This window comes from Python bivittatus, unplaced genomic scaffold (genome assembly GCF_059951505.1).
Source record: "Python bivittatus isolate LINGU-HERP-01145 unplaced genomic scaffold, Pbiv_v1 ctg000440_np1212, whole genome shotgun sequence".
In the NCBI taxonomy this organism is placed as follows: domain Eukaryota; kingdom Metazoa; phylum Chordata; class Lepidosauria; order Squamata; family Pythonidae; genus Python; species Python bivittatus.
The window spans coordinates 9,236,386-9,263,516 of NW_028277063.1; the positions used below are offsets into that span (position 1 = coordinate 9,236,386).

The 27,131-nt window shown below is 36.9% G+C and overlaps 2 protein-coding genes across 2 annotated transcripts; one reads left to right on the forward strand and one right to left on the reverse strand.

Moving 5' to 3' along the window:
• Positions 1-562: 562 nt before the first annotated feature.
• On the reverse strand, positions 563-6,989 carry LOC107326338 (vomeronasal type-2 receptor 26-like). The gene is made up of 6 exons (XM_088142506.1): positions 6,784-6,989; positions 5,700-5,991; positions 4,050-4,907; positions 2,520-2,747; positions 1,764-1,890; positions 563-1,464 (listed from the first exon to the last, which is right to left on the reverse strand). The coding sequence occupies exons 1-6, from the start codon at positions 6,987-6,989 to the stop codon at positions 563-565; spliced, it is 2,613 nt and encodes an 870-aa protein (XP_087998632.1).
• A 6,117-nt stretch (positions 6,990-13,106) lies between these two features.
• Positions 13,107-20,341, forward strand: LOC103065181 (vomeronasal type-2 receptor 26-like). The gene is made up of 5 exons (XM_088142507.1): positions 13,107-13,268; positions 14,755-14,886; positions 16,065-16,292; positions 17,609-17,735; positions 19,428-20,341. The coding sequence occupies exons 1-5, from the start codon at positions 13,107-13,109 to the stop codon at positions 20,339-20,341; spliced, it is 1,563 nt and encodes a 520-aa protein (XP_087998633.1).
• The last annotated feature ends 6,790 nt before the right edge of the window (positions 20,342-27,131 follow it).

Consider the following 27,131-nt stretch of genomic DNA (forward strand, 5'->3'; position numbering starts at 1 on the left):
TACATTTATTGTAGTGACTCCAATAAACTAGGGAATTAGACAATAATTCTCCCATCAATCCAACATTTTACTAGTATACTTCCCATTGAGATACATTCAATAAATAGCACACATAATTAATCCTTTAACAATCAAAATCCATCACAATGAAAATAATATAAAATTTCAACTTGCTGAAAAATAAATACTTTACTTTAATATTAAGAATAGATGAACTCTAAGGGGATTTCACGTTTACATATAATGTTTCCTTCAGGTAAGGAATCATATAGATGCAGGTGATTTTTGGAAACTTCTCCATTCCTATAAGGATCCTTCAAACTCTATTGGATGGGCTGAATCTATCCTGTCTGTTGAAGAGTATCCCTTTCTAAAAAATCATTTTTTTTCTACCAAACATCTCCTTAGTGTATCGTCACAGAGTCTTTCCTAGACTCCTTGAAGGGAAACTAATGTACAGTGAAATATTTTCATATAGGAATAAATCTAAGAAACTTTAGGAAGTGAAGTGATCTAAACATGCTAAGTGAGTTATGCATTACAACAAAACACAAAAGGAAAGTTACTTTTCTTTCCTTATTAAATGTTCCTTCTTGTTCATCTCAGGTCTCAATAAAATGATATAGCATTTGGGGGAAAATATGCATCCCAGTAAGCCAGCACTGGAGGATAAGATGGAAAAGATCTCCACAGCTACCATGGATTTTCCTTTGGTGCTCAGGTAGGTTGGAACAAAGGACAGCCAAACGCTGCAAAAGACCAACATGCTGAACGTGATAAACTTGGCCTCGTTGAAACTGTTGGGCAGCTTCCTGGCTTGGAAAGCCATGTTAAAACTGACACTAGCCAGGAAACCCATGTAACCCAGGACACAGTAAAGCATGATCACTGAGCCCTCATTACATTCCATTATGATTTCCCCCGTCAGTGAGTGCAGGTCACTATCTGGGAAAGGAGGAGAGGTACTCAGCCAAACTATGCAAATTCCCACCTGGATGAAAGAACCCAAAAGGACAATAGAATTGGACAGCCTTTTCCCTACCCATTTCCTCATTCCAGAGCCTGGTTTGGTTGCCATGAAGGCCAAAATCACCGTCATGGTTTTTGCCAATACAGATGAAAGGGCCACTGAGAAGATAATGCCAAAAGTTGTTTGCCGGAGAAGGCAGGTCATCTTTTCAGGTCTTCCGATAAAGAGGAAGGAGCAGAGGAAGCAGAGTAGAAGGGAGAAGAGGAGGATACCAGTGAGGCTCCGATTGTTGGCTCGGACTATAGGAGTCTCTCGATACATCCAAAAGATTCCAAGCACAAAGGTTGTAAGCACAGAGAAAAAAAGAGCTAGTATAATAAAAAGGATTCCTAAAGGTTCTTCATAAGAGAGATAGATCAATACTTTGGGAATACATTGATTGTGAATCTTGTTGGGATACTGATCTTCCGGACATTTCATGCAGGCATCCATATCTGGAAAAAGAGAACTCTTTCAATATATCAAGACTTCTTTCAAAATGTATGGTATCTGAGCAATTTTGGTCCATCTCAGATACTTAATGAAAATAGAATAGGAATTCTCCTTTTTCTTTAATGCATAAAGATGTAGCTATCTCATATATTACATTGACGCCTGAGATCAATCATTCATTAATTTAATCAGACTACAATTATTTTTGCTATTGTTCATCTTGCTGTACTTAAATAAATAAGAACACTGGGCTGAATTTTTTCTGGTCAGTTAGCCAAACTGACTGCTATCTTTATCCTACCTATTTTGTCAGAGATCTGCCCTTCTGGACATCGCACACAATCATAGCAGCAAAATTTCTCTCCTTCTTTCTTTTTTCTGCTGTAACCTGGATAGCAGTGGTCATTGCACACAGAGAGAGGCAGCACCTAAACAGAAACAGAAATGGAAAAACAAACAAACAGGGAAATAATATGCCATATATTGTTGAGGGGAGGGAATTGGGATGGGTTGAGTAATATTATCGAAGTAATCCTTATACATTTCCCATGCCCCTGAAAATAGGCAGCCTTAAGGGCTGTTGAAATTTTACTACCTAGACCTTAAGAATGGGAGAAACTCATGCTTTTACAAAATCTGACTCTATTTTGATTGGCCCTCACTGATATATATATAGATATAGAGAGAGATATAGATATAGATATATAGATATACTGCTATTTCTGAAGATGGTTTGAAACCCGATTAAAAACTTGGCTGTCCGTATTCTGTTTGAGGATGGAATATTTCAACAGGTAAAATCAATTTGGCACTAGTTACATTGACATTCTATATGTTTCAGGTACCATTGAAAGTATGTCTTTTAATCTGCCCTGGATAAAGTCTTATTAATGCATAGTAGAATATACTGAATAAAATGAATATACTTCAGCACATGGAGGTTCAAGAACTTTAAACATCAAAATTTAGACTTTTTCAATCAATGTCCAGAATTTGAGAATTGTTTCAAAAGACATGTTGCCTTTGTTTTAGTTTAGACGCTGTAGCTTCTTCTCACCTGGTTAAAGCTTCTGTGCCAAACAATTTGATTGTTGTTGAGAGTTAATTCTCTGCCTGGTGAAGCCTGAGGTTCCAATGTTCCAACCTTGAGACGAGCGAAGGAATTATTGGGGAAAGTCACCCAGTTGATAACCTCAAAACCCGTAATTGATTCTCTGTTTTCATCAAAACTAATAGTGTCCCCCATACTGTTGTTGAATAACATGTTCTTTAAGAAATGATGAAACTAGGTAAAAAGAAGAAGAAGAAGAAGAAGAAGAAGAAGAAGAAGAAGAAGGAGAAGGAGAAGGAGAAGGAGAAGAAGAAGAAGAAGAAGAAGAAGAAGAAGAAGAAGATGCAAAAAAGGGATAGTGAGATCTTGAAATGAGATCCAGTGAACAAAACTATTTCAAACAGGAACAATCTGCTTTGAGAAATACAGCTGGGATTTTGAGGTGTAATAGACAAAATGGCTGCACGTTCCAAAATTACAATCTCTCCTTTTCAGGTATTTCCCATTGGATAAATGAACATGTTTTGGAAGGACATTATCCCTACAAATTTAAACTATAGGTTTCATTGTACCTTAGCATTGTATATGAACCCTTTCTTTCAAAACGTTGAAAGTAGGTATTATTCTGTCCAAATTTTTAAAAAGCAGATTTTCTTCAACCAAGGTTTAAGCAAGAATCCCCTCAAAGATTCCTCACAAAGCAAAGTGGACCCTTCAATTCTAAGAGTGAAAAGAAACAGCTATTGCAATTCTCCATGCTTTGTTTTGTAACCTCTCCTCAGACTTCTCTAGGACTGTGAAAACACAAACTTTACTTGTTTTTGCAAATGTTGAAAAATGCTAGGTTGGACTGCTACTCCTCTAGCATTTGGAAAACTAGGAGAAGCTATAAGGAGCCAATAAGAGACCACTGGGTAGCTTCAAGGCAATGCAAATATCTTCTTCAAACAAATCACATGGTTTCCTCTTTATTAATGAATACATTTATAACAGCATTATAGTCAAAATGTTAACCTCCCCACTTTTCTGTTTCAAGCTCAACCTGTACAAACCATGCAGCGTATATCCTATAGGATTGACAAAATGTGTCAGGCCAAAGAATCTGGTACAAGAATGTTCAGGAACAGAAGGGAAATTGTCCCACAAAGATTAGTCTAAGCCAGGATTGGATAATCTGCAGTTCATGGTTTAGTCTTCATCCCAATTTTTGTGACACCCAAGATAATGAGACTGAAATTATGTGATCCAATCTAAGTTTTAGGCCAAAGTGAAGTTTGGAAGACTTGTTTTTACTCATTCTGTCTTCTAAGTCTCCACAATATCACAACAGTAAGGCTTCATATGCTAATGTCTCCCACTTCTACAACATCAGTGCATATCTAGGCATATTTCCTACTCCTTTTGGAAGTGAGAATAAATTAATATATAAAAGGACACCTCTTATCGAAAGCAACAGCGCCTGCCATGATTTTACATTATGATATACCAATTGCCTTTCTATGGTTGCTGTTGTATTGTTGTGGATATATTAAGTACCTGCCATGGTTTTACATTATGAAATGCCAACCTCTCTGCTCCTAGAAATCTTTTACTCCTGGGTCTGGACATGTATAAAGCCTGCAAGGAACGTGCCACAATATGGACAGCATTGTAGATGTTGTAGCTATGACCACTCATGTTCATTTCAAAAAATGTACTAGGCAGACTCTCTAATTTCTCATCCCCAGTGCACAATAATTGCTTATCTTCATTTACACTTGAAATGTGTAACGGGCAGTCAAATGCCTGCTCCCAAAAATTCTGAATGAAATTGTCTTCTTTTGCCCAGGATGGCCTTACAGTGTGAACAAAGTCTTGGAATCCAGCTGGTTCTTTTGAGCGAACTGTGAATGATAGGGCACCATGGAAACTCTGTATATCCCAAAATTTCTGAACAGACAGTGATTCAAAATTCCAATGAGATGTAACAATCCACACTTTACCCAAAGGTGGCAATAAAGTCAAAGATGCAACGAAGATTATCAGTCTCAGATTTTGCAGTGATGGATAGGCTCCATATACAAAGCATACATGAACTTTTTGATCCAGAAAAAGTTGATCATATCTTAACTCCATTAAAATCAACTGTATATAATCATCCAGATATGTCCTCTGGGGTGTTCTGAGTATGAAAGCATAACAAATGTTGTTTTGGGAAAGCAGCGGTACAATTTTCTGCAAAAACATATCCCCATAATCATCATCCACAGCCAAGAGCCCAATCCATGTCCATCCAAAATGCTGAAGTAATCGGATAACCCCAGTGTACTGATAGACTTCATTTGGGACCATCTGGTACAAGAATGGGGAAAAAAAATTGCTACCATATACTGGAGTAAATGTTCCATAAGCAAGCTGAAAGGAAATATATAGCAAATAATCAGAAGGATTAAGAGAGAATATTAACTACTGTTCATCTTTAAATGAAAACTAAATTTTTATCTCTTTTCATGGATTTTTTTTGTTGTTGTTGTTAGTTTTACTTTCAGGTCAAAGTCCATCAGAGTTGGGTGGCTAGAATAAATTTAAATAAATAAATAAATCTGATGCAGAATAAGGCTACTTAATTTTCCTTAAAATTAAATACCGCATATAGCATCTCTTAGATCAGCTACAAAGATTGTCAGTGTTTAAATGTAACAAAAGAAAATGCCAGCATTTTCAACTTGTACATTGTGTAAAAATAGCAAAACACCCTGCCACCAAAGAAAGAGGTAGAAGTCATATACAATTCTATTCACAGAGGATGACATTATGGAACATACGTATCTCTCTGCTCTGGGAGCTTGAAGGAACCTAGACCCTACATACCATTCTGATAGATTCTAAGATCATGTTTGATCACCTCAGAGCTGATGGACTGGTTTGGAAAGAGACAGTGTCTTGCTTTGCAGTACCCTAACCTGTCTGGAACAAATTACAAACAGGTGTTTGCCATCCTTCATCACTTTTGAGGGGACTGCAAAGAATCTTCAGGTTTTAAATATTTAATTATCACTATAGTTTATTCATATTTATATTTATTGAATATACAATACTCTATTCTCCTCATCTTGTGAAAGTTTTAACTCTGAAAACACCCTCAAGTCCTTTTAAGAAATTAAATAATATAAAATCATTTTCTAGGAAGCCATCTCAAGGCCCTACCTGTGGAATCTTGTAGTTGGCAAGAATGGTGGCCATGATTGATGAGACTTCTGTGAAACGTCCTCCTATGAAAGCAATAATTTTTTTATTTGGATCACAGGTGAAGTTGGGGACAAATTTATGATGTGTACAAAGCAGGCTCACTGTGGCCTTACAGGTTATCCGTGCAGCAAAATAGTTGTCCACAATGTGGAAACCCAAAGTGATGTTTGGTAAGAGTTCGGGATTCTTGTTGATCTCTTTTACAGCAAAAACCAAAGCAAGGATTTGCTGATATACCTTCGGCACAGAACTGCAATAAAATTTCAAAGTTAATGAAATGATATGAAGAGTCCATTTCTATCCTCCTATGCTGGATATCTGAAGTAATTTGGAGGAAGCAACACTTTGATTTTGCCTAAATTGGCAAATAGTTTGGGTCAGTCCATGAGAAAGGATGGTTGGTTTGCTTCATCTCCTGCAATAACTCTCATTGGAAAGAAAGAGGATACAGCCCAAAACTGACAAATCAATTAATTAATCAAAACACATTTTAAATTCTTATTAAACTTTTAAGAATGGGAAACTTGCCATGAATCCATTTCCAAACGTTTCTCTTCCTCTATATTATAAAGCCTTATTATTTCTGGTTGAAAATATATACATTAAACATTTGAATCGAGCTGTATTTATATGCAATAAAATGAAGCAAATCAGAAAAGTGTAATACATAGCAAATAGTGCATTTAACAGTGGCCTACTCTACACATTGTGATAAGACTTGTTTTGCTGCTACAGTTGGCAAATTTACAAATTATCCCAAACAATCAATCACAGTTTATATATCACAAAGGCTGCATTTAAAAACCATCTAAGTGAAAATCAGAGGAATCACCTAAGAATTTAGTGCAGTGTGTAAAGTCAGATGGAGTTTTCTACTCAGTAGCCATACTTAAAAGAGAGAACAAACTAATCAAAAGACAATTCCCAATGACTTTGGGATTATGAAATTTTTCATAGACTTATCACTGTATAACCCTGTTGCTTAATTGTTTTTTCCAATTCTTTTGCATTCAGTGGTCTAAACAAAAATAGAATTCCTTACACCACTTGATTGATCACCATCCGAGAGGGCTCTTCTGTGAAGGAAGCGGTGTTGTAAACGAAGAAGGCTTGAGTGGCAATTGCCCCAATGATAACATTTCCTGGCTGAGCAAATTGATGGGGTATAGGAAGTGGGTCATCTGGTATGCTACAGCTGATGGCGTGTGTCTTGTATATAATACAGAATAGTAACACAAAGGGCAACATTGCTATCACTCCAAACCCTGGGCAAGTCAGTCTCTCTCAACCCTATGAAGAAGACAGCAATGGCAAACCGCTTCTGAAAAACATTGCCATGAAAACTGCAAGGAGTAGTCCAGGCAGTTGCCAGGAGCCAAAAACTGACTGAAAAAAAATTTGATTAGCTGCTTTGAGATACTCACTTTTTTGTTTGAAGAATAAAAGTGGAATCATTTCTCCCATCATCATTAAATTAAATTAATTTAAATTTAATTAATTTAAAACTCTGCCCTGCTGACCTTGTTTTACAGTTAATAAGGCTTTTGTTTGTTCTTTCAGTGGGGCAAAGAGAAAGTCCATTGTCTAAACCACTGTAAGCTTACAACACACACACAGAGTTTGCATCTCACAAATTATAGTTTCCCATTTACCAGAATTAGAATAAGAAAGATAAGGAGAATAGGGAGGAAAGAAAAAATACTTCTAAAGACCATAAGAGAATGAACTAGAGATAAGGCATCCTGAAATGTAATGTGAGGGTCAGAATGGGAAGGCTTCACATGACAGCTCTGTATTAATAGTTCAGTAATTAATGTTATAAACATATTCTAATCATTGGACTATTTATAAGAATCTAAAGAGTTTCTATTAGGTCTTGTGTACATTTTCCAGGAATGTGATCAGTCATGATAAAACAGAACCTATAATTTTGACAATGGTTGGGAAAAACTCAAGTTCTCCTCCAATCTCTCCTGAGAAAACAGCTAGAAGTGTGTATTTAATTACTGTCATTTGCTTTGACTTCTATCACATAAAAGTAGCATGAAACCTTTCTATAAATGTCAGAGAAAATATTTAATTCAGCCTTAGCCACAAAATACATAAATGGCATTCATCAAATACAAAAACAATAATGGGATCAGCAACGAAAATTTATTTTAAAGGAACACCTTTGCCATTGTCTTATCTGAGGTCTTTGTGTGTGTGTGGGGGGGGGGGGGCGCGGGGGGGATATATTTACTTTCCAGTCTAACCTATAGCCCTGTGATTCCCTAATGGTCTCCCATATAAACACTAATCCCAGGAGGGCTCCAAAAAAAAAATCAATATGGCAGCAGTAATCAAAGCCCTGCTCCTTTCTCTATCCTTCTCTCTCTACACCCTGAATTAGATCTGGGATATGTACAGAGGTTTGGAGGGTTAATAACTTGTGGCAGTGGAGTATTCAATGACATTCATAAAGAAATAAATTATGATCTTCCCGTTAGATATTTGAGATTAACTCATTCCCTATTGCCTAGACAGAATATCTTCAAATGTCTTAATCAGAGCATGGACTGGTGTTTTAAGTGATCAGTATCAGTGCCTTCTCTGGTCAGGGAAAAAAACAATAAAGGCTTTTTTAAAAAAAACACTGGAAGCCCTAAATGGACTTTTTGCTGAAAAAAGGAAAGCCTGAACTATATAGATTTGGGGATTAAAAAGGGTTAAAGATGGAGAGGAAAGAGTTTTCTGTGCAGATAGCAATAGTTCAGTCTTTTTTTCAACTCCAGAAAACATCAGAAACCGCTATGAGTCTGTCATATGCTCATTCCCCTACTAGGGTGCTTCCTCTGTTCTTTTCTGTTCATGGAACGCTTTTACGTTGTGATCTGTTCTTTCGGAAGAACAACTTTTACCATTGTTGTCCTCGGGGGGAGTTACTTCAGCAGTGGCAAAAACCATACTTATGGCTTTTGCATTCAACAGGAAATGGTTGTAGAAGAAACTGGTGAAAGTTTTGCTTCTTAGGTGAAATCTGATTCAAGCCAGCATTTTGGATAGCACTCATTCTATTACCTATTCTGCAGAACAGAATGGTTCAGCACATAATTATATAATCTTTTTTTCCCCTATCTCCATATACAGATGATGTTTTGGGGGCTACAGCCAGATTGGCCTGGTTTGCAGCCGTTTCTAAGAAGAAATGTGTGTACGCTGGTGCCTGCCAACCCAATCTCAAATAACCATATGTTTGTACTTTCTCTTACTTTGTTTTACCCTGGTTGTTTTCACTTTTTGATTTTCTGTTTGTAGCTTGTTTTTTTATGGAATATATTCCATACAAATAAAATTTGCTACTATGTTAAAATGTAATAGTAGTTTCAATGCCAGTGATGAGGATGTCCTTTCCAGAAGGCACCAAACTTGTCAGGTAGCTAAGCCAAGTCTCCTGCAACCCCAAAAACACAGGATCAGACTCATCAGAACACAAGGCTTTGGCGCCCCAGAAAAACAAGTGGAAAAGTTATTTTATTTTTAGTAATGTTTTCAGAATTCCTATTTTTGAATTGAAGTAGAAGTTTTTTTATTGTTTATATTGTTTCAGCTAACATCTCTATGGACTCTTTGCTTGACACTTTGGAAGCTGTTGTACCAGCCTTTCCTCATAGTTGATTTATAAAATGAATTAATAATCCACACTAAAAGAGATACAAGAAGGACACTTCAAAATATATAATTAGATACCCTTTAAGATATCCAGCTGATACCTGGCAGAATTGAAGTTCTCAAGTTTCTATCATCCCTGATTTTTTTTAATCTCATTCTGGCCAAAAATGAAGCCTCTTCAGGTATTTTGATATTTCCTCATTATGCCACTCTCCAACTTGAGCCAGGAATGTCTCGAAGAGAGGTTGTGGCCTGAAGGCTGATGATCAGTTATTGGGTAAAGTTCTGGTTGTTCCCCACTATTACCCTTGTACTGGTAGAAGACTATTCTCCTATGGACTCTCAGACAAGTAACTTCTTACACTGGGGTATGAAAAGATCAGACAAGTACTCTATCAAAGGATAGATGATATGGAGTACCAACTGGAGATCAATTGATGCCATATAACAGCAGAATCCAGATCTGAGGTTGCTCTCAAACCTGAGATTTGAAACTTAAATCAAGCCCACTTCATTTCTCAGATCCCCAATTGATATTGAATCAGGGCTGATTTCCACACATTTAGAAATTTCCTGTTGGTAGCCATGTTATGATATCGCTCTTGTGATGTAAGGCTGCAATTTGAGGAAGAGAGAGGGAAGTGAATCTCAAGTGCCAAACAGTACATTTGTTAGGCCAGGAAACAAAATTGATGAAGTTATTTCAGAGTCCATGGGTGGTATTATACATATATTGAAGAAAGATACTTTCCCCACAATTTCCATTACATCTTCTGAAGATCCGTATTATGAACAGAACTAGCAGAAAGGTTAAATCCCCACCCCATTCATGGCATGGGTCCTCGTTCAGTCTCTTAGTTTTCATAAAACAATCATTTTGTCCCTGTCAACAGCATTATTGTCAGGCTCCAACAAACCTTAGCAGAAATTCCTGTATGTTTAAGGTTGACCGCTAGGCTTGAAATTGCTTGAAGTCTCTCAGAGACACAACACAACAGAGCTACATAAGAATATTTATTGTAGTCTTCCAGGGGGGTGGAAAATGGCAGATTGATGTACCTCCACAAACAGCAGACATAACTCCAACGCCCGGGCATTAACCCTGTGTGAACAGCACCTCTCCTGATATGGAAAAGCTGGGAGATTACCCATTTGTGCTCTGAAAATCTGCTCCTTGTGAGGAGACCTGCAAGATCCAAAGAGATTCTGCGAGCTTCTTGTGAGTTTGACATCAGAGGCCACAGAAGAGACAGCAAGCTCATAGCCACAGCAGAGCCTGCAAAAGTACACTAGTTTGCAGAAGTCCCCAACTTCTTAAACACATTTGGAAGACAATTATTTGAAAGTTAAAGAGAGATCTTCAATGAAGCAGAGCAATTAATCCACCCGGTGAGTGTTCCTTCATCCCAGATTAAAGATAAGAGCAAAGGAACAATTTAAAGGATTTAGAAATACAGTAATTAAGGGAAAAAAGCTTGCCAAGAGTTTAAATTAAGAAAGTTAAAAATGGAGTAAGGGGCAATTCAGTTTGGATTTACTGATTTTAATGTATTTTTTAAAAATAATTGCTCTGGAAACTACTGATTTTCAGTTTGATTCACACAACAGTATTATGATTGAATACTTCCTAAATATCATACACATGATTATTGCATGTGTTAGCCCTTTAAGGTAATCCAGACAAAAAGCACAACTATGAGTACTAACTCTACCTTTATTGAAAGGTTACATTAACAGAATCTCACAAGACTGAAAGTATTTCTCCCTTCCTCTCCTGAAACACGTCCCATGCCCCTCTCCTTCTGTGGACTGTGATATCTTTTACATGACATTTGCCAAGTCTATGGCTCTTCCTCCTGTCTCCCAAGTTTATTCCTACATACCATTACAGTATGTGCATATACCATACAGCTTGAATGTGGCCCCAAACACCTCCAAAAGTTGCTATAAAATTGTAATGTTTAATATGAAGGAATTAGGAAATTTATTAACTTTTTATTAACTTATTTATTTATTACCTTATTAATTTAGTACATTCATTAACATATTATTTATTAATTTATTAAATTTATATTAAGAAATATAATTTAAATTTAATTAATTTAATTAATATTTAAAATAATTTTAATTTTTTTCTATCTCCATTCATTTCTTTGTTCTGTGCTACCTACTCCTACAGTAAGTGTGGCCCTGAATAAGCTACATTTCTTTGGAAGGTCACAAATGGGGTCATCTTCCTGCAGATGGTAATCTTGACATAGTTCTTATAATATATGGACATTACTTTTGCATAAGAGCAGCAGACTAGCATGCTATCTTTTAATTAAACAATTTACATCACATTATGCCTCCCAACAAACATTCTTTGGAGATCTGATGGTAAAACCTATTATTATCTCAAATCACTATGATTCAACCTTAGTCTCTCCAAAACTCACATATATTTTAAAGGTTTTCAGTAGAAGTATGTTGACAAGCATTTATGGATGGTCCCCGAGGCAACAGGGAAGGCAAAATTGCAGCTTGGTGGACATTAATATCTCATTTAAAAGAAAAGAGAGAGTTTGCCAGAAAAAGAAGGCCAATATCTGCATAGAAATGGACATGACATTCTTCATGCTTTCAGCGTGGTGGTTGCTTGTATCTCCAGGCAAGTCATATGACATTATATGCAAACTGAGCAATCCCTTTAAGAAACCACAAGAATATTTTCAGAAAGGTGACTTCATAATTGGTGGGGTTGCTTCTCAGTTCTATCCATTCTCAGATACAATAGACTTCAAGCGATACCCAAATCCATGGCTTTTTGAGTCACCGGTGTAAGTATCTGTCTATCAATCTATCTGCTCTCTTAAAATTTATTGAGTGTTCTCAGGGTGAAAAATATACCCTATAGTTTGTAGGGCAGAAGTCTCCAATGTTGAAGACCAGTGCACACATTTACAATTTAGAAGCCATCTTAAGATTTTAAGCTATCTAAAAATCATTGAATGGGGACAGTCATGAAGGCAAACACAGAACTGAACTACAACCACCCACCTTTTTGTTTTCTAAGAATATCTCTGGGTTCAGTGTGGAACCCTGAATTCTTGTTAGAAAAGTTATCTTGAAGCCAGTATTTTGCTTTGTAACTTGTTATATTCCCATATACTGTTTTAATTAAAAGAATTTTAAAATCAAATTAGGTAGAGCAGAGAGTTTGGCAGGGACCAAGGAACATAGTGATAGGAATATTGTCACCTCCAGGATTCAGTTTATGGGACATATATAATTTCTCATAGTAGTGTTTAATCTTTACTTTTTGCATTACAAATGAAAAGAGAAGAGTAACTGAAGCATGCCATTCTGGAATATATGTAAGCTGAGTTATATACTGTCAATATACTTTAAGGTAATATCCTTGATATTGCATCTGTTTGCCCTCTCATTCACTCTTCTCTGTATTTTTCTGATTTATTTTCTGTATTACCTCACTTTTGCCTGCAATTTTCATCTCCTTATTTCTTCTCCATGTTTTCTTTTATCTTCCTTTTAATCTCCTTGTAGTATGACCATTTGATAAAGAATACAACTTCTCATTCCAGTGAAATGCCAATAAACAATCAACATATCCTCTCCTTAGTATATGCAGTAAAGGAGATCAATAGGAACCCAAATATCTTACCAAACATCAGCATTGGATTCCACATCTCTAACGGTTATATTGATGCAAGGATGATATATCTGAACACCTTGAAGCTTCTATCCAGCCAGGAAAGGACTGTCCCTAATTACAGTTGTGAGAAAAGGAATAAGTTACTAGTTGTTATTGGGGAATCTGACTCCGAAAACTCACTTCTGATGGCCAACATCTTAATCACCTACAAGATTCCACAGGTATGATATGTATATAAGAAAGTTTGATTTCCTGGTTTGCGCTCTTTCTTAGCCCTTTCATAGTCCTCACAGCAGTTCTTAGAAAACCAAGGAAAAAGAATGTGGAAAAATTTGATTTGCAATCAGTGGCCAGCACTTGATTGTTTATCTAAAATTCCCTTTATAGCTACTAAAATTCCGTTAATAGCTGGTGTGCAAAAATGGAAGGTTCTAAAGAGATTTCAGGTTTATATACATGTATGGCAAATACTATAAAATACAAATGCATCAAAATAATATATATGATTTAAATACTTTTAAATAAATACACACGTCTGAATACTCAGTCAAGGTTTGTTTTGTTTCTTATATTACATTCATTCTGCAGCAAAACAGAGTTTTCAAATGCACCAAATATGTAACATTCACACTTCAAAAATTCAAGACAGATTTTTTTTCCCCACATGAATATTCATTCATTTGGGTAACTGCAGAACATTCATCATTATTTATCAGATGCTTTATCATTAGAGACGAAACAAAATGGACAGAGTTGTAAATTTATTCTTCCCATGAAGGTGGAGAATTAGAACTGTTAGCATAGTTATAAAATAAGACACACCCGCATACACACATACATGAAGGCTTTCCCTTTAAAACCATGCAACATAAAAATACTTCATAATTATGGTATTTGATTAAATAGTCAAGATAAGATGTAGAATACTATCACAAAATTACAAGGAAGAAGCCCTCCAGTTCAAATCCCCCTTTAGCTCTAAATTTATTCTATCAAAACTAAAAATATGCAGAAAAGTGATTTACCTGCATTTTAACTAATTTATTAAGAGGATAGAAATGTCCTGCTTCATATATACAACAGCAATATAATCTAATTAAATGATACATAGGGATACATGAACTTTTATATGTAGACTTCTGTAAGAGAATTTAGAAAATAAACTAATAAATAAAAGATAAAGATGATACAGAATACTATTTGATATGGGATAGATTTTATCAATGGCTTGATAAAAGAGGTGGAAGTTAGAAGTTAGAAGATGACTACTATACATGAGTAATATATGAACTATCTTGATAGCTTAAGTATTATTGTTATTGTAGTTAAAAGATGGTAAACGATCTATCTTGATAGATGAGTGGATAGGATTATTAATTATAGAAGCATTATTAGACTATGTTAATCTTATTATTATTGTTGTGAGTTGACCAATGATCTATATGAAGAACTACTTTGATACTTTAAATATTGTAAGCAAAAGATGAACTGTTATGATGTGAGATAAATTAATGTTAGGAGCAATACTCTGACATATTATTACTATTATTATTGTTAAAACAGGGTGAATGATTTATGTAGCTGAGAAGGGAATCAGTTGACACAATGTTTTTCTGAGCATTGATATATAAATAAATTTTAAAAAAGAATATAAACTAATAAACTGTTTATCCTATTTTTTTTAAAAAAAGCTTCTTTTTAACTTAGGTTGCTTATTGCTTTTTTGCTGTAGAGAAGCATGCTGAAAACAAGATTCCTTACTTCTATCGTATGGTTCCTGGTGAAGCACAGCAGTATCATGGAATTGTCCAGTTGCTCCTGCATTTCCACTGGACATGGGTTGGAATTGTTGTAACAAATTCAGATAAAGGAGAGAGTGTTATGACAACGATGCTACCAATGTTCTCCCAGCATGGGATTTGTACAGCTTTCACAGGAAAAATACAACCCTTAACTGATTTTGTTCACATTTTGCATTTGATGCAGCATATTCAGAGCGTGACCCATTTTCTCAAAAATATTACAACTGATGTAATTGTCATGTACGCAGATACTCAGACAATGTGGAGCTTCAAAAACATGTTACAGTTGGGAGAAGTAACTTTAGGTAAGGTGTGGATTATCACAGCTCATTGGGACTTTGGATCACCAACATTTCTCAAAAAGATGGGAATAGAAATTTTCCACGGTGCTTTATCCTTTGCGATTCAAATTAATCAGGTGCCAGAGTTTCAGCCTTTCCTTCAGCTTCTAAATGTTCATTGGCCAAAAGAGGATGGCATTTCCAAGTTCATTTGGCAGAAGGACTGTTTGATACCTTACTTTCATATGTATCAGGAAAACAAGGAAAACTGTAGTTGGGAGGGAAGTCTAGAAAACATATCAGAGTCTTTTTTTCAAATAAGCATGACTGGTCAAAGCTACAGCATCTACAATTCTGTATACGCCATTGCTCATGTTTTACATAACTTGGAGTTGTCTAGATTTAGGTTGAAACCAACTACATATAGAGAAAGAATGGAGCATCTGAATCTAGAACCTTGGAAGGTAAGAAAACAACATAAGTGCCCTATTTATTGAGGTGTGTTTCTTTATTTTCCCATTCTTATACTGCCATATAACCAACAATCCTGCATGGAAAATAAATAATAGATAAAATAATGCATACTATAGGATATGATACAAAATACCAGAATACAGATGGGGAACTTTTGTTCCCATTTCTTATGTAGTAGGACCAAAGTTCCCATCATCTCTCACCACAAGCTATGCTTGCTGGTGTTGTTACAAGTTAAATTCCATCAACTTCCACAGACAGCTTTAGATTCTTCATTTCTACAAGAACAGATGCATAATTCATCAGCAAGCAACTTTTAGTGAAGCACATGCTGTGACACACACAGAGACAGAGACAGAGGTAGAGACAGAGGTAGAGATAGATCCATAGGACAGGAATTAAACCTACCAAAGAAATGATTGTCTGCCATACTGTAAATGTTTTATTTCTTCCAAATCAGCTACACCATTTCCTGAGCAGAATCTCATTTAACAACAGTGTTGGAGACCATGTGTCTTTCAATGAAAATGGTGAATTAAGATCTGGTTACGATATTACAAATTTGATTGGTTTCCCAAACAAGTCCTTTTTAAATATCAAGGTAGGAAGGATTGATCCAGAGGCTTCATCAGGCAAGCAGTTCATCATTAATGAAGACCTCATTGTATGGCACAAAGAGTTTAACAAGGTGAGACCAAAGTATGAGTTCTAGGATACAAATTCAAATGGGGGAGGTATTCCTAAATTGATTCTTGACATTCATCCTTTACAACATAGAGTGATGAATGCTACTGATATAGTTCCTCTCTTAATGAAGCAGTAGTTTTATAAAATATACCATTCTGAAATTTTCTTCTGCATGTTGTCAACCTTTATCCTTTCATTTGATGGAAAATAAACAGCTTTCAAAGTTTTCTTCAAAAGCAATAAAACGTTGGTGGGGTATCACATACTCAAGAGGCATGTGTGTCCTGTCTTTATTGTAACAGAACTCTCCACTGATCTGCAGGGTTCCACAAGGCTCTGAAAAGCCTTAATCTCTCATTCCCACTGTTAATATGGGGGGGGGGGGGAGAGAGAGAGAGAGAATGGAGAGAAAATACTGCCAACATTTGGCCCTTTTGCAGCAGATTTCAGCATCATGGACTCTGCGTGCTGGGGGCTACACAGAGGCTAACAGTTGCTTACTTTTGTTATAAGAGAATGCTTTCCTTTTTTCAGAAGAGGAAACAGCAATAGGCAGGTATGGTGTACAGTGATGGAGAAGTGAATTACAAGAAACAACAAGAACACCCAGCAGCACCTTTGTAGCAATAAAATAATCTCAACATCCACATATGAATCTGGAGATATTTTTTTTAACACAGTGGAAAAACATTGTACTTACTAGCATTAGAATTAATTTCAACATCCACCAATAAGAGTTTGGATTCAAGAACAGTGCCACTCCAATTCTTTCAGCGTGTCAGTCCTTGTGCCTCACATTTACCTACAGACTTTACTTTCACACAAATTAAAATTATAAATTGGGTAAGAGTGAAATTTTGTTGAGGCAAGAGAATGAGAATATGATTCTATTAAGACAGTAATACTAAGAATCCTGGGAGAGCATTTCGGGAACCATAGTTTGGTTGCATTTTTCTGCCAGGTCCTAAAACAGGGCTCCAGATCTCACAATCAGTCACTATATCTGCTTTTCCACCAGCTGCAACAGCAACTATTGGGGTTGGGAAGTCCTGATTGTGGAACGACAGATTTGGAGTAAGAGGTTCAGGAATGAAGTGGAATACTGTATCCGAAAGATCCAATGGACACTTGGGATACCTCTGTCCCAGGAAAATATCTAGAAGAGCTTAAGGGGTGGGGGGAAGGGAAGAAAGGGTCAAAGAAATAAAAGCATATAGATAATGCTAGACCATGCCAAAATAAGAACGTTCCCACTTGATATAAGGACTAAAATAATGTTTCAAGCATTAAATTCTACAGTTTTCTATTTATCCATAGGTGGCACCAACTGCTGTCTGCAATGAAAATTGTCATCCAGGTTACAGCAGGAAAAAGCAAGAGGGGAAGCCATTTTGTTGCTTTGATTGTGTTCCATGTCCAGGTGGGAAGATTTCAGATAAGAAAGGTAGGAATTCTTCCTTCCCTTTTACTAAGAGACAGTTTGGTGTAATGGTGCCGGATTAGAACCTGAAAGACTAAGAGTTCTAATCCCACTTTAGGCATGAAAGAATGATAGGTGATTCTGGATCAATCTCTCTGTGTGTGCTAGGAAAAACCTCTGAACAATGTTACTAAGAAAACTGCCAGGACCTGTTCCTGGGGTCACCAGGAGTCAAGTTTGACTCAAAAGACTATAACAAAAACACATCACACAAAGTGTTGAAGAACCTCCTATTGTTTCATGGGGCACATGTAATTCAAAGGATTTAAGAGGGAACTTGGCAGGGGAGAGTCTCTAGGAAATTCCAAACTGGGAGAAATATAAAACTTGGTGGGATATTCAAAAACTAATTTAATTTAAGACATCTTTTACTTTTTTATTGGTAGGGGTTATTGATGGAAATTGTATATGCCTTCCATAATTACCTTTTTAAAAAATTCATAAGCAAGTAGCAGTAGGAAATAAATCACAATGAAACAATAGTTCTAATTAATCATATATCCAAACACAATAATCATATATCCAAAACTCAATTGGGAATTAAGAGATTTTTTTCCTTCATATACTTACTTTTATTTATGGATGTAATTAAAAAAAAAAACAGTTGTTTCACATGAAGGCTGTGAAACCTCAGGCCCTTGGATTGCATCTGGACCAAAATCTGGTTATTTGTGGCCCTTGGCATCCCCTCTGACCATGGTTGCTGAAAGCAACTATTTTTATTTTGAGACTGGAAATACATGAAAATTGGAGTGTAAGCCATAAAATAAATATATTATGGTTTTAAAAGAAAGAAAAGATGTCCCCTTCCCCGCCCCCAAACAAAACCCTTGCAAATAAACCAGTCCCAACCCCATGTTTGATATGGCTTCACTCATGATCCTTCCAAAAAGGTTTAGTCCTTGGCCACAAAACAGTTGTTCGCCCCTACTTTACATAAAAGAAGTAAACAAAAAAAAAAGTTTTTTGTATTTCAAATACAAAATATAATTTAGATGGAATTAAATATGGGAAACACCACTGCCAAAGTTTATAACTTTCAAACATTATATGCTATATAAAGAATGTAACCCAACAAAGTCTCAAGGTAAGTGACTGTATTTCTTTTATAGATTGTAATCTCATGCCATTTCCTCTTTTGGTCTACAAAGAAAAAGATGCATTTTGGTTGTGTTCCTTCTCATTTTTCCAAAGGCAATTTCATCCCATTCTTATTCTTCTTCAGTTTGCAAATGTTTTATAAAAGCTCTTTATAATTTGCATAGATCAGAAGCCTATTTCTCCTGATATACTTTTGTCCTACTTATTTTGCCACATACTCATTCACCTGTTTATTTTCCCCTAACATACACAGTTTTGAACATCTGAGTTAAAAAAAATAAATAAATAGACCATGGATGTTAAAACTGAGAAAAGGGTGAACATCCAAGTGCGAACAGAGATAAGTGCAGACCATATTATGTACAAGTGAACTTGTACTTATAGTTGCTGGGTCTCTTTGCTGCCCATCTTGAATTCTACAGAGCAAAGCCTATAAAGTATCATGAAGGTCCAGTCTAAGTCTCCATATAGTCTTGGCTATAGGAAGATCTGTGTAAAAGAAATAACTATGCTTTGCTTGGCAGACTTTGCAATATAATCTGTTCTATTCTTCAGATATGGACGACTGTTTCAAATGTCCAGAAGAGCAATATCCCAACAGACATCAAGATAAATGCCTGCCAAAGGGTTTAAACTTTCTGACTTACAATGAAGTTTTGGGTATCAGTTTAGCCCTTTTAGCTTGTTCTTTTGCTCTGCTCACGACTGCAGTGCTTGGAATCTTCATTAAGCACAGGAATACTCCCATTGTCAAAGCCAACAATCGGGATCTCTCTTATCTTCTCCTAATTTCCCTTCTGCTCTGCTTCCTCTCCTCTTTGCTGTTCATCGGCCGTCCTGGGAAAGTGATCTGCCCTTTACGACAAATGGCTTTTGCTATTATTTTCTCAGTCGCTATCTCTTGTGTATTGGCAAAAACCATCACTGTAGTTCTGGCTTTTATGGCCACTAAGCCAGGATCAATGATAAAGAAATGGGTAGGAAAAAAATTGTCAAATTCCATTGTTCTTTTTGGCTCCCTAATTCAGATAGGGATTTGTGTTTCCTGGCTATATACAGCTTGCCCTTACCCAAATATGGACATGCTCTCCTTAAGTGAAGAAATTGTACTTGAGTGTAACAAAGGATCCGTTCTTCTGTTTTACTGTATTCTCAGCTATCTAGGGTCTCTGGCTATTGTCAGCTTTATTATGGCTTTTCTGGCCAGGAAGTTGCCCAGTAGTTTCAATGAAGCCAAATTCATAACCTTCAGCATGTTGGTCTTTTGCAATGTTTGGTTGTCCTTTGTTCCAACATACCTAAGCACCAAGGGAAAATATATGGTGGCTGTGGAGATCTTTGCTTTCTTGAGTTCCAGTGCTGGATTACTTGGTTGTATTTTCCTCCCCAAGTGTTACATAATTGTCCTGAGGCCTGAACTAAATAAAAAGAGCCAACTAACAAGGAGAAATATGGGCTATGGGGGTTGATTATAAGAACACTTAATAAAAAATGTAAAGATTCAAGATTTCTAATCTATGTTGGCCTTTGTTTGCTTGTTGGGTCAGATTAATTTGCCAAAGAAAAAGACTGAGATTCATTCAGAAGTGAAAGAGAACAAAATAATATGTTTCTGAGATAAATTCTGTATTCCATGAGGAACTTGTTTTCTGGTGTGTATAATAAAATTTTCTTAGTTAAAGCGACTGGCTTCTAACCCAGTCCTGAAGTTTCCTCAGGTGTAAGAACAGATGTTGTCCATAAAAGATGAAAACAAGATGGACAATGTATCGATATAGTATTGCTTTATGGTTTGTTTTGTGATTGTTTATTTTATGTGATTTCAATGGCTGTTAGCTATAACCAGTGAAAAGGTTTATTTGTGATAAGAGTTCTTCTCAGGCATCCAAAACACTAATTATGGAGAGGGCACAAGAATTACAGCACCAGTATGGTGTCCTCTTCTCCTGAACTTGCCAGGTTGAATTAGATCATCTGAAAGGAAATTGTATTAATGCATATGATAACTATGTTCATCCAAAAGCACTAGCAAACTCTTGTCTTTTGAACACCTGAAAATGGTCCACAAGGAAAAGATATTAACATTTTCCAATTTTTCTCTTAAGTGGCATATACCACTCATGTGACTGTGTCCCGAGAATTGCAATCCAAGTCAAATAAAGGAAGGAAGGGGGAAAAAAAACAATTTTATTGTTGTAAGTATTCTTTCTATGGTTCAGAAAAGAATATTTCCAACCAAATGGGAAGGCAAAACAATATGCATTCCTACCAAGCACATAAAAAATGGGGAATCTACTTTCCATATGGTTCTTTGAGGGCCTGGTTATCTTTTATAGAGCTCTGACATTTTAGATTAAGACATCCTTGAGCTCAGCCTGACTCCTAGGAACTTCATGGACAAAATCATGTTGTTTTCTGGGGAGCAGTATATCAGCAGTTTGTGATTGTCTTTTTCCAGGCTGTATTTTCAACTTTCCAGTCTAACACACTGCCTTACACTTCTTTGGTGGTCTCCCATCCAACTACTAAAGCTCAACCCGCATTTAGATTCCATGCCCAAGCAAGGGTAATTAAGTGTCCTCACCTCCTGAGACAGGTTCTCAATTTAGTGTGTAATTGCCTTATCACCAAAATAAGGACAGCAATCATTTTTTCAGGACCTATATGGATGATGTCAGCCTTTATGCACCCTTCTCTAACCATAAATTTGTCCTTCAGTACATTTTCTGGCTATGTTTTGAAAGTAGCATTTTCTTTTACTGTCACCATGAGTGTCCTTGTCCATTTCAGTTGGAACACTTCCTTACAGCGTAGCTCAGGCAGTTCATTTTCTCCTTCACAGAGGAAGGAATGCCCCTTCAATTAAGGCAACTGTTACCCTGATCTAAGAAATGCCAAGACCTTACCTTTGTTATTAATAGTAAAATGTCACAGTAGCATTGTATGTAAGAAGGTGTTGACTTAAAAACCCAGCAGATTTAGTTTAGTTAGTATCTTCTTTACTTCAGCTAGCTAAATAACTTTTCCTAGTTATCCTTAAAAAAAAAAGAATTGCAGGTTTCCACTTTTTTTTAAAAAAAAAAGATCACATGAGATCAAAGGATTTTAACTTAAGTAGCTGGAGAAACGATGAAATAGAGGACTGATTAAGGGCCATCAAGTCAGGTTTGACTCTGAACAACTACATATAGATTTCATCCATGATGATCTGTCACTAACCTTGTCCTTCAGCTCTTCCAATAGCACCCCCATCACTATTGTAACTGAGTCTATCCACCTTTCTGCTGGTCATCCTCTTCTTCTCTTTCCTTCCACCTTTTCCAGCATTAGAGCCTTCTCCTAGAGCTAGGTCTTGACATAATGTGCCTGAAATAGGATAATTTGAGCCTGGTCATTTGTGTCTTGAGTGGGAATTCTGAGATGATTTGTTTGATGACCCATGGGTTTGTTTTCTTGGATGTTCAAGTTCAAAAGTGTCAACACTATCTTGCTTCTTCAAAGTCCAACTTGCTTCCATAGAGTGTCACCCTGCACTTATTTAGGTTTTGAAGGGCAGGGCAGGGCAGGGCAGGGCAGGGCAGGGCAGGGCAGGGCAGGGCAAGGCAAGGCAAGGCAAGGCAAGGCAAGGCAAGGCAAGGCAAGGCAAGGCAAGGCAAGGAAAGGAAAGGAAAGGAAAGGAAAGGAAAGGAAAGGAAAGGAAAGGAAAGGAAAGGAAAGGAAAGGAAAGGAAAGGAAAGGAAAGGAAAGGAAAGGAAAGGAAAGGATCATGGGTGTGATCCTCAAATATCGTATATGATCACTACATAGTTTTAGCCTTCCTGTGGTGTTGATTTCATGGTTCGGTCTACCTAGTGGGGCTGACAACATGTGAATGTCAAACTTCTTCTTGAATGCATATAATGAAAAGAAGTCCACCACTTCCCTGAGTAAATGATTCCACTGTCAAACAGCTCCACTCTTAAGAAGATTTTTCTAATTCTATCATATTTGACTTCCTGTAATTTAAAGCCATTTGTCTGTGTCCTGCACTCTGTAATGAAAGACAGCATCTTTTGGCCTTTTTATGTGTCATCGTTCAAGAAGAGTGCCATTTTATCCCTCTGCAGTCAACTTTTTCCAAGACTAAACAAACTGAGGTCCTTCAATTATTCTACCTAGGACTTAGTTTCTAATCCCTAGTCATACTGGTCATCTTTCTCTGAACCTGTTCCAATTTCTCTGCAACCTTTTAAGAGTAATGCTAGAACATGACACTGTATTCAAAATAGGAACTGGCCAAAGCAGAAGAAAGTGGAATGATTAACACAGCCTAGAATTGAGAGTCAGTTTAATGTAGTGGTGAAGGCATCAAGCTAGAAATCGGGAGACCGTGAGTTCAAATCCCACCTTAGGCACAAAGCCAGCTGGGTGACCTTAGGCTAGTCACTCTCTCTCAGTCGTAGGAAGTAGGTAATGGCAAACCACTTCTGAAAAACCTTGCCAAGAAAATGACAGGGACTTGTCCTCGCAGTCACCAGGAGTCAACACTGACTTGAAGGAGCCAGACATAAATCCATCCATACAGACAGACAGACATAAAATTCCATTCATCTTCTTTGCAGCTACAGCATACTACTCATTTATATTCAATCTATGATCTACTACTACGCCAAGCAATATTACTAAATCAGGTATCCCATACTCTATACCTGTGCATTGAATTTTTATTTCATAAGTTAGGAACTTTCCACTGGTCTCTGTTCAATTTTATTCTGTTACTTTCAGCCCATTTCTTTAACCTATTAAAGTTATTTGGAATTTATTTTGGTCTTCTAAGCAATTAGCTCGTCCACTCAAGTTTGTGTCATCTGGAAGTATGGTAAATATTTCCCCACCTCATTATTAAGTCATTAATGAAATTATTGAAATAAATCAGGATTCACCTTTTTGGCATTTGATATCTCTCTGCAATATGATGAGGAACCACTGATTGGCACTCTCTGAGTACATTTTTCATGCTATATAACTAATACATTTCCATGTCTTCCAGACCATATTATTTTCCCCATAGCATGTCATGAAGTCCATCACCAAATGCTTTGCTGAAGGGAACATATATTCAAACAAATGATTAAGGAAGTTATCTGATCAAAAATAAGATAATATCCATTGGTAATATTTGTTCTTTAATTACAGTATTGTTTTCAGTGTATTTTCAGATTGGTCTCATTATGATCAGCTCTAGATTCTTCTAGATATCAGTGTCAGATCTTTTGGTCTCTGGCTTGCTGAATCTCTCTTCTTGTTTTTGAAGGCAGAAACATTTCCTCTCCTCCAGTCATCTGGCATTTCATCAGTTCATCAGGAATTTCAATGAAAATACATATGAGCTTGGCTAACTATCAGCTCATTCTTTCACTACTAAAGGATATTGTAGTGGGGAACACCTGGACCTTTAAATCACAGGCCAGCTTTATGTGGTCACCTGACTCCTGAGAGCCAATAAAGGAAAAGAAGGGAGGTTCTGTCAGGTTTTGGCTGGAAAAGTTTGGTGTCTTTGGTGAGAGTCGCCTGGAGTCCAGGATGGGGGGTTACCTCAGGCAAGGTTGGAAATTGAATTATTTCACTAAGGTGAGAATGGCATTAGGGTTTTGTGTCTGTGTGTGTGTGGGGGGGGGGGGTTGGTATTTTATCTTTTTTTAACTGTGTGTTGTGCATGGAACCTTCTATCACCCACCTCAGCTTGGTTGAGCTATTAACTTCCTCAGGTTTTTTTTGGTTTCCCTTTCTGTCTTTAATCAGACCTGGAGTGGGGCGAGGATTCCCCCTTCAATCCTCTCTTGGTTCCCCAGAGGGCCGGCGTCAAAGGGAGAAACCAGTTTATAGTGAAGGGTTGGTGGCTGCAGCTGAGGGACCTGATCTTCCAGTTGCTGTTTGCCCAAAAATGCGGTTACCTCAGAACTGAGGTACCCCAGAGGAGGGGCTAGTTTGACTCTGAGGTTGCCTTTTCCAGTATTACAGATGTATTTCATCTTTTTCCTATAGATTTAAAGTTAAGAAGAATTTCCTTATCCTGTTTCAATCAATCCCAACCTCACTCCTACCCCTTTATCCTTTTCATCACAGTTTCTGAGGTCATCATCCTTCTCAATGAAACTCTGATTTCCTGCTTTGATTTGGTCCCCTCATAAGGCCACACATCACAACAATTAAACTTCCGCAAGGGTTTGCTTCCTTGATTTAAAGAAAGCCAAAAGAATTGGCTTCCCTGTCTCCTTCACTCATTTTATTGAATGGGGTACACCAAGACTGCTTGGAAAGTACTACTGGCCATCAGCCAGGGCCTATGAAGCTAAACTGGTCTCTGCTAATGAATCATCAGTGCTTCTGAATAGACAGGCATTCTGATACGGAGAAGATGAGTGCAGCTGGCTTATAGCAGAGGTTGGAAATCTGGGGTAGAAAACTAGTCATCTGGGGATGACTTGCTCCTAGAAAACAATTTCCATACTTGGTTTGCTTTTTTGACTAGCTGCCTAAAACACTGACCTTGTACCTTTGGATTGTCTTTAGGACTCTGATTCACCTTGTCCCTGATTTTGCCTTTGTGCCTATTGAATGGGAGATCTGTACTCCTTGAAACATATCTGTGCTTAACTCTGTACCAGGAAGGGATATTAGCTGCCTCACTTCCAAGCAGTTTTATGCCTAGTACAGTGAGATAAGGCACTCTGTCCTATAGGTCATGGGAAATATGAATTACTTCATAGTCTTCTACAAACATGATTGAGCCATCAGTGAGATCTGCCATCATCACCTACAAGCTGTTCACAACAACTCCTTCTCCTTGGACAGTTCCTTCTATTTCTTTGAATACCTTGTGATAAACAAAACACATCTAGGTTTTTTTTCTTTTATTATGATGTTATAAATCTTGATACACTGTTATTTTAATGCAGATTTCAGTGCATTTATGTAATATGATTATAAATTATGAATACTCTATTATTTAGAAAGCTTAAAGTATTGAAAGTAAGAAGAAAAAAACAAACATTCTATCAATATTAATAGCATTTTAGGATGTTAGTATTGCAAGCATAAAACTATTTAACTTTTCATCCAAAATTGAGTATAACGTAAAAAAGGACTGCTGCATATCGTATCATAGTAATAGTTATGTGACAATAGTTTCAGTTTAAAATGAATTACATAGTATTAAGATCTCCATTGTATTATTACTTAGTGTATATATTTATATATTGATAAAAGGAAATAAAAGATGAAATAAATTTAACAAAAGTTAAAATACCTGAGAAACAAAAAAGGGAGAAAAAAGAAATAATAATAGTAATAATAACAATAACAGCCACTTGAAGACCATCACCATTGACAAAATCACCATCAGGCAATTGCAAAAGGCAGCTTTACTTGAAACTGCTTACATCCTGTGATGATACCTTTAACACAGTGTTGTCCAAACTTGGCCACTTTAAGATGAGTGGACTTCAACTCCCAGAATTCCCTAGCCAGCCATGCTGGCTGGGGAATTCTGGGAGTTGAACTCCACTCATCTTAAAGTGGCCAAGTTTGGACAACACTGCTTTAACACCATCTGCCTATCCCAGGTCCTTTGGTGGATAAAAATGCCAGATCCACTCTAAACATCTGGTTGTGCGACTAACCGTAATAATAATACAAACTATTGATTTCTAACTTCCCCTTTTTTATACATGTGCTAATCTGCAATATTTGTAAACATTCAGGCCCCTTTAAAAGCCATACTGTAAGTGGCTATACTTACCATGCTGCGTATTCTCCAAGTTTGAGTTCTCAATCAGATATTGCCAGAATTGTTTTTATGAAAATATAGAAAATCTGTAAGAAAGCACATTTTTGTCACAACCAATTAAAAAGCAAAAGAGAGAGAGAGAGAGAGACTTTCAGGTAATGCGAAAGCAGCCTACATTCTTTACCCTTTTAGCCTGTTGGTTAGGGTTAGGGATCGATAATGAAGCTCAAGCTCAGATATTTTGGCCACCTAATGCGAAGAGAGATCTCTTTGGAGAAGACCCTGATGCTGGGAAAGATTGAAGGCAAAAGGAGAAGAGGGCGGCAGAGGATGAGATGGTTAGATAGCATCACTGAAGCAATGAGCATGAAACTGAGCAAACTCAGGGAGGCAGTAAAGGACAGGAAGGCCTGGCGCAATATGGTTCATGGGGTCACGAAGAGTCGGACACGACTTAACGACTAAACAACAACAAAGGGTTAGGGTTAGGA

Coding starts and splice junctions, on each gene's coding strand:
- LOC107326338 (XM_088142506.1), bottom strand. CDS start 6,989: ATGTTGCCCTTTGTGTTACTATTCTGTATTATATACAAGACACACGCC. Junction 5,992..6,783: donor ATGGTGATCAATCAAGTGGT/GTAAGGAATTCT, acceptor ATTTTATTGCAG/TTCTGTGCCGAAGGTATATC. Junction 2,748..4,049: donor ATAATGTAAAACCATGGCAG/GTACTTAATATA, acceptor CTTTTTACCTAG/TTTCATCATTTCTTAAAGAA.
- LOC103065181 (XM_088142507.1), top strand. CDS start 13,107: ATGATATATCTGAACACCTTGAAGCTTCTATCCAGCCAGGAAAGGACT. Junction 13,269..14,754: donor TCACCTACAAGATTCCACAG/GTATGATATGTA, acceptor TTTTTAACTTAG/GTTGCTTATTGCTTTTTTGC. Junction 14,887..16,064: donor TGCATTTCCACTGGACATGG/GTTGGAATTGTT, acceptor CTTCCAAATCAG/CTACACCATTTCCTGAGCAG.